Source organism: Venturia canescens, chromosome 2 (genome assembly GCF_019457755.1).
Source record: "Venturia canescens isolate UGA chromosome 2, ASM1945775v1, whole genome shotgun sequence".
In the NCBI taxonomy this organism is placed as follows: Eukaryota; Metazoa; Arthropoda; class Insecta; order Hymenoptera; family Ichneumonidae; genus Venturia; species Venturia canescens.
In genome coordinates this window covers 22937330-22951563 of record NC_057422.1, presented here as the reverse complement: position 1 = coordinate 22951563, position 14234 = coordinate 22937330, and the positions used below count along the sequence as shown (strand labels likewise).

Below are 14234 nucleotides of genomic sequence, written 5' to 3'. Positions count from 1 at the left end.
ATATAATTCTATTCTGTAAAAACTTGAATATGTGCGAAAATAAGGATTCATAAGAAAACAAACTATTCGGTATCCAAGACAGCTTTTGCAAAGGCTGAGTTCTCCGTGACGATTGGAAGATCATAAAAACGTGCGAACGTTTTCGAAGATTCGGTCCAACCTGCAGCTCTTTTAATAGCGTCGATATTCACCCCTTTTCTTTTCGCTGAGGATGTCGACGCATGGCGGGTACTGTGTGCTGCAAATATTTTTGATTCCAAACCGCTTTCTTCCATTACTCTCTAATCCATCTCGATAATGTTTGCGTTGACACTTTTCCATATGGTTTTCTCCCGGAGATAAAAAGTGATTTTATATCTCTACGTACATTTTTTGTTATTTTTATATATCTTCTATAGCTGAAAAAACGCACAGGTTGTCATTCTCGGTATTCTTCGGTAATACTAACAACGGTTGAACTGTTCTTAACTCAGGTGTCTTTATTGCATCTGGGATTTGCATGCGGATCCCCTCCATAGTTTTTTCTATATACTGCGTCTTTATCAAAGATAACGTTTGTACTCGCTGACCCGTCCAAGGGCAAGTAGCGTCGCCAATTTTCCGCTTAATATTTCGATCGGCAATTCTTCATTTTTTCCCAAGGTGGCTAAATAATCTAATACTTTTTTAGGATTCCAGGTTCGCTCGTACTTAGGCCTCATTGGCCAGAGCTCCGACACTCCCCTGAAGAACCGTCTTATCCTGCTGTCCTGTCCAACATAAGGGCCCACCACCAGGGAAATCGCCGAACGTAGCGAGTTTAACAACCCATATGACGCGCCTTTTTAAAATTCTTCGGAGAGAATCGACAATATTTCTTCCATTGTAGCCTCGAATGGTTCAATCCTTCGTTCTAGACAAAATCTCCACTATTTGCGTAATTCACTTTCGTATTGCTTCATGGACGAATTTCGAAGCGAAGCTGCCATGACCTCGATAGCCTCTTCCGGAACTCCTTTTACTCGAAAGGCTTTCCTGACAATTTCCCCGCCTCCAGGAAAAGGTCCTTCCAAAGTGGATGTGATCGGCCGCTGCCGGAAGAAGATAAATTTTTATCTGGCTGAAAAATAATTGAATCCTCGACTAACAGGGAACGGAACAATGGATACCAAGCCTGGGCTGGCCACCTTGGTACTACAACAATTACTGTTGCCTGATCTTCCTCAATTTTCTTCAATACTTCAGATATCATTGAAAAAGGGGGAAATGCGTATCCTAGTTTAAAATTTTCCCATAATATCGTAAATGCGTCGACTGCGGTGCCGCCTGGATCCCGCTTCCATGATACATAATTTTTACATTTAGCGTTGGTGCGAGATGCAAACAAATCAATGTCTGGTGCCCCGAAAACTCTCGTAATCTCATTAAATGCTTCGTTCGTTATTTCGTGCTCCGTCTCCCTCTCTTTTTTCCGCGACTCGCTATCCGCCTCGAAATTTTGCTTTGAGCCGATATATGATGCGACTATGAATAGTCTTCTTTCCTCGCACCAATCCCAAATAGACTTCGCTATTTTACTCAATCTTTTTACGCGAGTTCCCCCCATACGGTTGATATAAGCAATGGCTGTGGTGTTATCGATACGCAAAAGAATATCGCTATTTCTCTCATGGATAGCAAAACATTTTAGAGCGAAAAACGCTGCCGTTAATTCTAAAATGTTTATGTGTAATTTTTTCTCATTAGGGTCCCAAAAACCGTGAGTTTTTTCATTTCCGCAAATAGTTCCCCACCCTGACGTAGAGGCGTCGCTTTTAATCACGAATTTAAATTTTAGAGATCTTAGGGACATATGAGGGTTCTCTGCGATCTTCCCCCACCATCCGAATTCTGGTCGGAGATTCTTGGATATCTCCATAATTTTGTCGAAATTACCGCCATTCTTTAAAAGAGCTAGAAACCGTGCTCTTTCGAAAGCCTTTGTATGAGCGAGTCCATAGGGGACTGCTGGACAACAGGATATCACTGTGCCAATAAATTGAGCAAATTCTCGCACTTTACAACGTCTTATCGTTTGAAATCTTTTAGCTAATCGTCTTACTTTGACTTTTTTTTCTTTTGGCAATTCGAGAAGCATACGATCAGAGTTGAAATAAAACCCCAAGTATTTACATCTCTTTGACGGTACTAATTGAGATTTTTTCCAATTTATCGTGAATCCCAATTCTTCAATTAAAGTGCTTGTTGCTTGAATATTTTCCTGACACTTCGAAAAGGACGGTGCTATAATCAATACGTCGTCTAAATATACGACAGAGAGAAAACCCTGATTTCTTAAATTCGCGATTACCGGCTTCATTAGCTTCGTAAAGACATACGGCGAAAGCGAAGACTAGACGAAGGGCAGACACGTAAATTCGAATAGCTCGTCCTCAAAATGGAACCTTCAATATTTCCTATCTGACTTGGATATCGAAATTGCGTAGTACGCATCTTTTAAGTCAATAGTTGCTAAGAAATATCCTTCTCGGATTAGATTAGTCGCAGTGCGTCGATCCTCGAGCTTAAAGTGATCTGTATGCACAAACTTGTTCAAACTTTTTAGGTTAAAGATCAATATATGTCCTCCATCCGCCTTTGGGACTGTAAAAATTTGTGACAAAAATTGACCAGCGACAGGCCTGCACTTCTCCACCGCCCCTTTTTCAATAAGCTCTAGAATTAATTCTCGAGTAGTTAATTTTTCTTTTGGGAAAGCAACCCTTTTACTCGGCGTAAACAGCTGTCGAGGTTTTTCTCGAAAAGGTATCGTATAACCTTTTATTCATCCTAGTATTCGGTCATCCGATGGGGTGTGGTTCCGAAAAGCCCATATGCGCGATTGACTTGGGATTTGGCACCCTTATGTTTTTGGCCATTCTGAGCATGAATCTGACAATTAAAATTGGCGCAAATGAAGCTAACCCTCCTTAAATTAGAAAAACACGATTTTTGAGAGGTGTTTCTTAGTTATTTTGGAAAATAATGATTGGAGACGAAAATATTTTAGACAAAAGTTGTAGATTTTATAAAAATACATCTTTTTTGTCTTACACATTTTTTTTTGTAAAATCATTATTTTCTGAGAAAAAGAGCACAATGTGTAAGAACAGAAAAACTGAAATTCCAAAAAATGGAAATGTACGAAACCTTAAGTTAAATAACGGTAAACGTCATGCCAGCAAACTCAAACCCATACCGAAAAACCCAAACCCAAACCAACCCAAACCGAGAAGAACCCAAACCCAATAAAGCCAAACCCAAAAAACGCAAACCAACCTGAACCCAAACTGAAGCAGGACGATTTGGCGCGGCCAATTTTACGCATGCTTCGCGCTTTACCAGCGCCAAAACGTAATGTACCCTGCGGTGGGTGGGGCAAGTAAAAGGGGGGTTCAGGGGGCGAAGCCCCCCCCAATTCCAACAGAACTAGTTTTTAAATGTATAATAAAAATCAAAATACATTTTTTTCATTTGTGTGCGAGTGATTCGAATGTTCGTATGTGTATGTGTGTCTTGTGGATAAGTGCACGTGCGTGTGAGTGCACGTGTGCGTGTGTGTGTGTAGCGGAGATCAGGAACTATGGAGCGTCACTCCCACATTTTCAACAACTCAAAACCCTCACCTCTGTGTGCGTGTGTGTGTGTGTGTGCGCGTGTGTGTGTGGGTGAGCGTATGTGTGTGTCTTTGTGTGTGCTTCGAACCCACCCAACAATTCCACACACACATCGAAGGTGCCCCGGACGCACCCAACGATTCCACACACTCACGCACACATCGAAGGTGCTTCGAACTCACCCAACAATTCCACACACACACACACACACACACACACACACACACACACACACACACACACACACACACACACACACACACATCGAAGGTGCCCCGGACCCACCCAACGATTTGGATTGGGTTGGTTTGGGTTTGGGTTTTTCGGTATGGGTTTGAGTTTGCTGGCATGACGTTTACCGTTATTTAACTTAAGGTTTCGTACATTTCCATTTTTTGGAATTTCAGTTTTTCTGTTCTTACACATTGTGCTCTTTTTCTCAGAAAATAATGATTTTACAAAAAAAAATGTGTAAGACAAAAAAGATGTATTTTTATAAAATCTACAACTTTTGTCTAAAATATTTTCGTCTCCAATCATTATTTTCCAAAATAACTAAGAAAAACCTCTCAAAAATCGTGTTTTTCTAATTTAAGGAGGGTTAGCTTCATTTGCGCCAATTTTAATTGTCAGATTCATGCTCAGAATGGCCAAAAACATAAGGGTATCAAATCCCAAGTCAATCGCGCATATGGCTGGGCTTTTCGGAATCTTATCCATGTCTGCGATACGTCCGGCTATCTCTCCTCTCACTGCCCTCGTCCCGTCGACGAGTGTCCCTCCGTCTCGACGTACTGCTCTGGTTCTTCGCAACTTGAGTAAATTTCCTCCCGCCTGTTTCCGTCGGTCTCTGAAAATATCTCCCTGCTGCTCGACGGGGCAGGAACTTCGAGTTTTTTTGAAGTTTCAACTGACGTTGGAGCTTTATTAGCCTTAAGATCGCCTAGACGTGGTCTCCAGAATCTTGGCAGCCTTTACTTTCTCCTCCAAATTTTTTTCAAATAGAAAGGAATCTGAAGATGACGACACTAGAATGTCTTTGATAGACGCATTCAAGTATGCTAGGATTAATTTTCTCCGAATTGCCGATTCATCATGTTGGAGATCGGCGAGGCGCATCCCAGCATCGCTCAAACGTTCCAGGAATACAAGCCTTTCTTGTTTTCCGTTCAAAACCTCCTGGAACATTTTTCCCATCATCGCCAAACAAGCTGCAATTTTGGTTTGTTTCGCGAGAATCCTCTCATCTCTTTTGACATTCGTGTCCGACAATGCGGCTTTAACCTCTGGGTTGGTGAGTGGAGAATCGATACACATTGCGTTCTTTGGGGGTGGATATTTTTTGATTAAAATATCACGTTCTTCCGCGGGAATACCTTCTTGTATAATTTCTTCCCAACGCACGGCGATCTCGGTCTCGATCTCATCATCCGGACACCTTTCCTGGAGAATTCGCTTCCCCAATAATTCCAAAATTTGAGGTTCAATAACCTTTTCCGGATTTGAGGTTTCTCCCGATGCAGCGTTTGGAGTGACATTTGGCCCGGTTGCGACTTGATTCGAAGAACCAGGACGCTCTGCATCACTTTCGCTGTCCTGTAACTCCTCAACGCTACTGCAGTCTGCGTGGTCGTCTAGTTCTCTCTCTCTCTCTCTCTCTCTTACACCGCCTTTTGGTGCGTCGAATATCCTCCTCCGAAGACTCCGACTCATGACGACGCCCTAGTCAATTAGATTCAGGAAAATTGTAACGAACTCATACATCATTTATGCACGCATAGCGTACGCGCTCTTTAAGGTTAGAGCCCAAAAGCGAATGCAGTCATTAAAGACATTTGTCGGAGATGAGACTCACGATTTACGTACGCTTAGCATACTCGTTTTCTTGGGTTAGAGCCCAAGAAGACGAACATTGTCAGAAGAATCTCTCGATTTACGCACGTTAAACGTGCTCGCTTCTTAGGTTAGAGCCCAAGGAAGCGCGCGCGCCCCCATGGTTCTGAGAAATATTTCCCGATATGTGCACGTTAAACGTGCTCGCTTTTTTAGGTTAAAGCCCAAAGCGACACAATTGTTCGTGGTAGTTGCCTCGTAGGTAGTTACCCCATCCCACGTAGGTTAAAGCCTACATGAGTTACGATCCGGCGTCATCGTTTTATCCGCCACGCGCTCGCCTAACCTAAAACACGAAGCAAATAATACTTACTTTTCCGTTTTTTGTTATGCTTTTTTCCAGCGAGCAGCTTTTCCAGTTTTTGGATTCTCTTTTCCAAACGTGTTTGCGCATTTTCCTCCTCAGAGCTATCACTCATTTTTAACTTTTCGTTTAATTTATTTCTCAATAGGTGTGGTTCTTTCGGCACACGAAAAAAGAATGAGGTAGCAGAGTCACCAGCCATAGGTTAAAAAAGTTCCTAGATGGCTGTGAAGCGTGTGGTAATTTTGGGCATGATGGGGGGAACTACATATGGTGATCTATCGGAAGAGGCGCGATTTATCTGACACGATCGCGATTGAATGTGTTGCAATTGTTTCTTCCTTTTTTCTACGATCTGAAATACGCACATGAACGAACTCTGAGCACAACATCGAAAATCAATCAAAGTACGTTGTTTATTAGCAGCTTAAAAAATAACTCGCACTTCGAGATTTCGTGACAACTTTTCTTTTATGAAAGGAGAATATAATATACGGTTCGCTGGATATTTATCGTTGCACTTATAAATGAGATGTAGAAATACAATTTCATTATGTAGTTACACGTGCACACCTTCTATGTCCACATACCCTGAATCACGGTGACATACGAGAGAGTAGCTGATTTAATATCAGCAATAATACTGTACTCGATTATCTAACCAAAAAGACAAAAAAAAATAACAATTCATCCCATATTCTCTGTTTTTTTCTACAAATATATTTAGTGCTGCAGGAACATGAAAAATTATTATATTTTTTGTTTCTCCAGCAAGCTGTTCGATGCCTTCGGTAGTATATGTGACCTCTAAAGGACGAAAACCTGTCACGCGATGTTCTTCGACGAGTTTGACATCCAGCAACCGGGAACATAATCGACTTCTCATAACTGGTAGTGTTGATTGTCAGCCATCAAGTGGCACGATACGTCAAAACCTTGTGGAAAACAGCGAGGCCACACATACACCCGTCACAACGGTATCTTCGAGCTATGTTACGGTCGACTCAAACGAGGATAAAGATATGTTATCGGGTAGTAAGAGCACCGGACTTTCAACATCAAGATCTTGGCACGATTCGATCGGCAGAAGAACACTGAGACGAACCAACCCTGGCAGAGCTTTGCTTCGTAAAAAACGTATCGTCAAGATGCTACTTGTCGTTGTTCTCGAGTTTTTCGTGTGCTGGACACCCCTCTACGTCATCAATACCCTGGCGTTGTTCAGCCCAATGGCCGTTTATGACGGCCTCGGATCGACGGGTATAAGTTTTCTTCAACTGTTGGCTTACACGAGCTCCTGCTGCAATCCCATCACCTATTGCTTCATGAATGACGGCTTTAGAAAAAGTTTTCTTGGTCTTTTCAAACGCTGCAATTGCACCGCGTGCCCAGCTGCCGGACGCATCTGAATTATTCATCAAATCTCCGAAAGTTCAGGAAAATAAAATCGCTCGTATGACGCAACAAAAATCTCAGTAATTTCGGACTCGAAGCAGTTTTCATTTCATACGAAAAACTATTACAACCTTTTTCCAATTCACTTCATTGATGTTCATATGATAAACGTTCGATATTGTACGGATCAATTCTCAATGAGCTATAGAATGAACGGCAAATTGGTAAAATACGACAAACTTGATTAATACCAATGGACCATACTAATTTGTCTCAAAATCTACGCCATACGGCTTTTCTTTAATAAATTTCAAACGTTTCGTAATTACTTTCAAGTATTCAGCGAAATTTTATCTCAACGCCACGTAAATCAGAATGAGAAAACACAAGAAATCTCTGTGCAAGTACCGAAACTTAAGGTACTCTCTTCGAGAGATTCGAGCATCGCTCACGGTCTCGAAGTTTTGAATAAATGTAGTAAAGTGTCTGGGAGCAAGAGTAACTTATTGAAGAAATGAGTATATTACATATATATATACACCCATGGAAAAAGGTAGTAGGACTTTGTGCATATCGTTACTTGTTTGCTCGAATGAGTCAAACCTGAGAAACTGTAGCACTGGCGCCATTAAGAAGCATCTTCCATTCATTTTTTCAATGAAAAAAAAATTATTCAAGAATGTTTATTCGCAAAAGTTTTTAATATTTCCATCACGCAAATATTATCATCAAATACAAAGTAAAATGTTGTTTTTAACTGTTTGCACCTTTCTGACAAACTTTTTGTTTACGTGACTGATAAAACTTGATAGAATAACTATTCTACTTTTTTCAAAAATCGCTCTTCAAACTGCATCATTTAATATGAATCACGAGCGTTGGATCTTAACGTGAGTGTGTTCTTTTATTTACACTTTGTTTTTGAAAAGAAATTTCGATTAATAATCATAGTCATTTATGAATTCATTACTCCACATTCATTATTGATTTTTACACAGAAATATTACTGAAATGGTTGAATCAGTCTTGAGCAAACGAGCCAGAGACCGAAAATAAGCCGAAGAGAGTTAATAATTATATATACGATATTGTTGCGCTAGTACTGAAAATAGTTGCAATGAGATAATCAGTGTCAATTGTGTAGCATTTGCTATTATTCATATACTCGTACGATAATCTTAGTAATAATTGAGGAATTCGTTGTTGAATATATATATACATATGTATATATTCGTATTTATTGGTAAACAGATTTTTTTCATAATATTTTTCCCTTCCAACATTCGACCGTTCCTACGAATTTCGGCGGTATGGATCGATCGGATTGTCAGCGGTAAGTACTCACCGAATGTCGTAAAGACTTGGATTCTTAGGACACAATAAATTCGTCGCTGTACACGAGCAAAAGCTCCATTCAAGGTATCGAGTACACTTCATTCAGATGAGTTTATTTTATTTGATTTGGTAATTTAACCAAAATGAAATATTTAACAGGACGCACTGCTAGCAAATGTTTTCGTTTCATCGTCTCAAGAATGCACTTTATGTCACATAATTCACGAGAAAAAAAAATATAATTAATGGAGTTCAAGTTGAATGGTGAATCCGGACGATTGTGTAGGAACGATTCTATCATCGCCTAATAATAGTCTCGTTGCATTTACCTGGCAGGATTTGTTTAATTTCTCCAATATCTTCTTCTCACAAGGGGTTTCACACTTGCGTTTCCGTTCTGATTATTCGTCAGTCGTACAAAAGTCTGAGATCATCAAAGCACGAGGGTCCGGAAGTTGAAAGACGAGACTGACTAATCGTACTTGAAGGAGAATTGATTTTTTGAGCTGAAGATAAACCGAATGAATTGCTTGCGATACTGGAAGGTGGGGGACGCCACGATATCCTTAAGAAAAAACTGTCTTCCTCTGGCTCAAGATCGAGACAGTAAATTCCAGGTGAATTGGGTGAATTGGTGAATGAAGACCGCGATGTCTGCGTTGAGATAGTCGAGACCTTCCTCGTTGATGCTGGTAACGTCGCAGCCGACATCATCGTTGCCGTACCAGAACTCAGCATTTCCATCACTCTCGTTGTTCCACTTGAATTTGTGGAGGAAAGTCGATGCTAAACTCGGTTCTCCTCCTCCAAAAGTCTCACCACCTCTGGCCGTATATTCCACAGAAACATGAGAAAGATCGTGCATGAATATCCGATTGCATGAATTGAGATTGAGTATACTTGTGTTTCGTTAAGTTGCTTTTATTATTTTCCCCATAATAGATTGTTTCATAAACCGTATGAGAAAAATAAGCATTTGCATAACCGCATTGATTTATAAACGAGCGAAGGAAACAAAGGAAAATATCTCGGATGACAAACAAGCAAAATATTTTAGGATTTAAGGTATTCATGCAGGTGTCATTGAGTTGGTTTATTAAATTTGTCTGTGACAGCATAAACATATTTTTAGCTTACCGGATCTCGCAACGACGGAAGTTCTGCCAAGATAAATAGTCGACTCGTTTCCGCTTAGCTCGCTGTTTCCTGGCTGAGTAGCATTCCTCGTAACTCCCAACGATGCCTCGGCATCCAAGCACTTTAATCTACAACGAAAAAGTGTTAGAGGCAAGAATGGAAAACCAACATTATTGTCATCACCCTCATTCTGAACTCGAAATTGTTGCATTAAAGTAAGAAGTTTATGACAATAAAATTTCTTCGCGCAGAAAATATATTAATTATTTCATCATTCAACTCACCGCCAACAACCCCAACAATCGAACAAGCTTAGAAAGGATTGTCGAAACTTTCGATTCATAAAACAGTAAGTTATCGGGTTGCAACAACTCGACACATACGCTAATAGTTGTACCAAACTGATTCCTGTACTTCCAACGTGATGATAAATGAATTTTGGATCATAAAGGTACCAAGTATTTACGACGTACAGCGGCGCCCAGCAGAGAAAAAACTCGAGGACCACCACAAATAGCATTCTGATTACCTGACAATGAAACAAACAAAAATATTTTATGGGGTATCTTTCTAGAATTTAACTGGAAACAATTGGCACCGAACGAAGTTTTGTTTTTGAGGACTCATTATATTTTACCGATCATAAACTTACCTTTTTCTTTGCTTCAATGCTCTTTCCCATATAATTACTCCTAATTGCGTGTTGTCTACCAAACGCATAATTAGTATCACCGCTATGATCATCGACAGGAATATCTACGGTAGTTCCTTCCGACTTTCTTAAATCTCTTCTTAAACGCGTACTGCCAAGCATATCAGGCCGTGAAAATTTGAAACTTTTGCTTCTCGACGTGACTGTTGAAGTTCCAGAGCGTGGCTGACCGACCTTTTTTCAACCGAAGTGTTGAATAAATGAAAAAAGTTTTTCAGTACGCGTGAAAATTTCAGCCAAGCATTTTTCATGTGCTCGTGCAATTTGACTAATTTTTGCGATTGAAATATTGCTGAGATACACCAACCTCGGGTAGTTTGAAGAACTTATAAACTTCTGCTTTTCGATAAATTAAATCAAAGCACAGAGTGTTTTTATTTTTCATAGCAGGAAGAAAATTATTTTTTGAATTTGTTTATAAAGGATAGCAAATATGGATTTCTTCGTTCTTGGAAAAATTTCGAGAAAAAACATTGTCGTCCGTGATAAATTAATAAGTTGGAACATCTTTCGATACCATCAAACAGTTGCTCCAAAATGAATCTCAAACTTTGCGATAAAATTTTCCTTTCCATCTCTCTTTCTTGTTTCAAAGTTAATGAAATTTTCTCACCGATCGTTTTGTCAACAACAGCTTGACGAACTCGGTGCCGGGGCTCGAAGCATTTGACCGAGATTTTTTCCCTTTCGGAGTTATCGTCACAGGTTGCGTGGGCGTTGTAGAAAGAGGGGAAGCCTGATGACAAGTGGAGGACGACAATATACCGCTCGTTTGCTTCGGAACCATTCCGTTTCCGGTTACCAGGCCTAATGGTGAATTTTCCTTTTCGACGTGGGTGTATGGATTTAGGGCAGCAGCAGCTGATGATTCGACTCTCTCTACTATCGCAAGTTATTTATTCCGATCGATTACTGAACGCCGAATATTCCGAAAATATTTCAAAACCGACGCAATAATCGTTATGGGAGATTCCATCACGAAAACTTTGTGACGGCAACATTTCGCGCGATCATTAATGATAAAGAAAAATGTTTCACGTAATAAAAAGTATAAACTTGTAATGGAATTCACCAAATTTTCTTGAAATTATTGAATCAGTGAATGTATTTTTATTTCATCTCTGCCAAATAATGAAGTAGGTATGTAACAATCAAAATCTTGAATATCTCTAGGGAAATTCTACTTCTGGAACGCTTCAATCGAATAATTTATTAAAAATCAAAAAAATATTCACCGAAAGACTGAATGAAAAAGCTCCAGTATGACGTCGTTTTTAAATTATGAATACTGGAGAACAAATCATATCTTGGAATTGAAGCTTTTCCATCTTCGATACAATTACGCGAAAATACTCTGTGCAGCGGCATCGCCCAAATGATTCGCACTCCTACGCTCTTCTCGTGCTTTGAAAATTCTTTATTCTTTTAAACTCTACGAAATATTTGAACAGAATGAAAAAAAGTGTATGTAATTCGGCCGTATTCTGAAGCAAATTGGCATTCATTTTTCAAAAGCAATGCTCGAGATAGAATGACCAACCAAGTGGATGCCGAGATTGCGAGTAAACTTCAAACGGGAGAATTTGATGGTAGGGAAAATCCTGTAGCATGCAGAAATGCTTGTCCAAGTCCAAGAGTATTTTTTTCCATTTTCAAATTTCAATGTAAATTCAACATTTTTCTTTAGTATTCATGGTCGAAATTGTCAGCTGAGCTTTCTCGGATTTCATCTCCAAATATATATATGTGATCAAATTAAAAAACTATCCAATCTACATTTAGAGGGGCTCGTTTCTTATATAATTAATCTATTGAAAAAATCTATTTTTTTTTTTTTTTAAATAAAATGAGCAATTATTAAACGTCAATGATTTAGTGTTTGGAAAAAATTGGAAAAAATGGAGGACGAGGTCCTCCATCGATATAAAAAGCTATTACTTACGTCTTAACTTGCAAGAAGAACTTTGACGGATTTCACGTTTCATGCCTCTCCATAGTTTCGTAGCTATTAAAGAATAAGCTAAGCTCATAACAATTAGGGGCACGAGTAAGAGCGTACCATCGAGAAAAATATTATAAATTCTTTCAGCTTCGATACTTGGCCAATCTTCTCTGCATTTTTGCCTTCCTGGAAATACATAGCGAATTTTTCAAACCGGAAATTGTTGAGTAAATTCAATAAATGAGGAAATTATTTACAAAAAATTTAATTGCTGAATCCTCTGACCGTTGCCTGTTATTCTCATTCGTTTTTATCATCCTTGACAATATTTATCAAGTTTTCGTTCAATTATCAGTATTGATGTTATTATGAGTGTTATTATTATGAATATCGATGAATAAGCACATATTTACCTCCTCGAAGAGCTCGAAGTGTCGAGACGACAAGGATCGGTGAGTTCCACGTGAGACTGGCCGCCCAAACTAGGGCGATCATCTTATAAGCGTGAAATTGGGTTTGCCAACGTCTCGATTTCAGTGGTCGACATATCGCAAAGTAACGCTCCAACGATATTGCAACAAGTGTCCAAACCCCGACCGACACTGATACCGCTGCAAACGACATGTTTAAATTGTTTTTTTTTGCTTTTCTGGCCCTTCGTAATATAGTGTCTTAGAACAATAAAATTCATCGTTGTTGATTGGAGAATAATTTTAATTTTTTTTCTTTCGTTTTGTAAAATAAGTGAAACATTCCAGGGTACGAAAATCTACAAGTACGTGTTGGTTAGGAAAAGTTGATCAATCGATCAGCGTCATCATTAACGCGAATGAACTTTTTAAACGAATTAAATAAAAAAAAAGCCAGACCAATCTTCAGCCAGCTCTTATTATGAGAATTTCGAAAAGAAATATGACGCCTATATTTCCACATCAATCCTTCTGTCCCTCTCTAGTTACTCCATGCTAATGAGCTCAGAGTTGACGGATGAAACTAAAACGAAAAAGAGCCATTCGTACGGAGGATGAAAAATAAAACATTAAAGGGTTTCAAGTCTTTGTTCTGATGCTGTTGGAATCGTCAATTCGTTGTTTAATCATTTAAAAAATATATCAAATTTTAATCATCGAAGCAACGGCTACATTAGAACCGTATAAGAATAATTTCACGTGTAAATTAATTGATGGATATGGAAAAAGTGGTTTTGCGATGGTTGTAGAAGTTTTCATCAACTGGATCCTTTCAGGTAATTCATCCTGTTAACCCGGGTTAAACTCTCAATGGATAAAAGTGTCAAAAATTTTTTTATTGTTGTCATTAGTGAAAGGCGAATAAGGTAACCCCAACCTGCAAACGTTATAACTTGTGAACCTGAGGGAATAAAGTCAATGCGAGAATAAGAAGCATTAGATGAGTGGGAAGGTGGAAATTCCAAGTGCCGAGAGAGTAGAAAATCCAGAGAGATTTCCACGTCGTCGGGTAAAGGATTTATTACGAGAGCGGCGAGTCATGTGTGATTCTTGAATGAATCGCCAAAAAGCCCTTAGTTTCCATCGGTGTAAAACGACAACTGAAAATGATTTAAATTCAAAGAAGAAATTTATAACATGAGCCCGGCTATTCCGTGAAGCAGTGCTGAAGTGGTGAACGAATCTTGAGAATAGTATAAAATTTTTAGTTTTACTCCTCTATTATCTTCAAATGCGTTCCAAGCTATAGAAGCTTCGAACGATAATACGATTCGCACCTTATTTCTCGCTCTTCTGAGCTCTTAGTGCTGCACACCACACAGAGTGAGAGCAATTCATCAAACTATACTGCTGCAGTAATGGCCTTTCGAAATTTATGTATTTACGCGATATCGTATTATGAAGAGGCAAT

At 39.2% G+C, this 14234-nt stretch overlaps 2 protein-coding genes across 8 annotated transcripts in view; one reads left to right on the top strand and one right to left on the bottom strand.

Annotated features, from left to right (window-relative positions):
• The window catches only part of LOC122405844 (cholecystokinin receptor type A-like), a 92563-nt gene extending 84787 nt beyond the window's left edge, over positions 1-7776 (top strand). For 5 of the 6 annotated variants that reach the window (XM_043410855.1, XM_043410854.1, XM_043410856.1 and 2 more), the window contains one exon: positions 6604-7776. In XM_043410855.1, the coding sequence (XP_043266790.1) occupies positions 6604-7241 (638 nt within the window). In that variant the 3' untranslated portion in view covers positions 7242-7776. The remainder of the gene's footprint in view (positions 1-6603) is intronic. The other variant, XM_043410859.1, reaches the window with a different exon arrangement.
• Positions 7777-8663: 887 nt separating this feature from the next.
• LOC122405843 (cholecystokinin receptor type A-like) overlaps positions 8664-14234 on the bottom strand; it is a 55771-nt gene continuing 50200 nt past the window's right edge. For both annotated transcript variants that reach the window (XM_043410852.1, XM_043410853.1), the window contains exons 4-10: positions 12767-12964; positions 12354-12539; positions 11025-11293; positions 10352-10585; positions 9984-10228; positions 9700-9827; positions 8664-9386 (exon numbers count right to left, since the gene is read on the bottom strand). In XM_043410852.1, coding sequence (XP_043266787.1) covers positions 9349-9386; positions 9700-9827; positions 9984-10228; positions 10352-10585; positions 11025-11293; positions 12354-12539; positions 12767-12964 — 1298 coding nt within the window. In that variant the 3' untranslated portion in view covers positions 8664-9348. The remainder of the gene's footprint in view (positions 9387-9699; positions 9828-9983; positions 10229-10351; positions 10586-11024; positions 11294-12353; positions 12540-12766; positions 12965-14234) is intronic.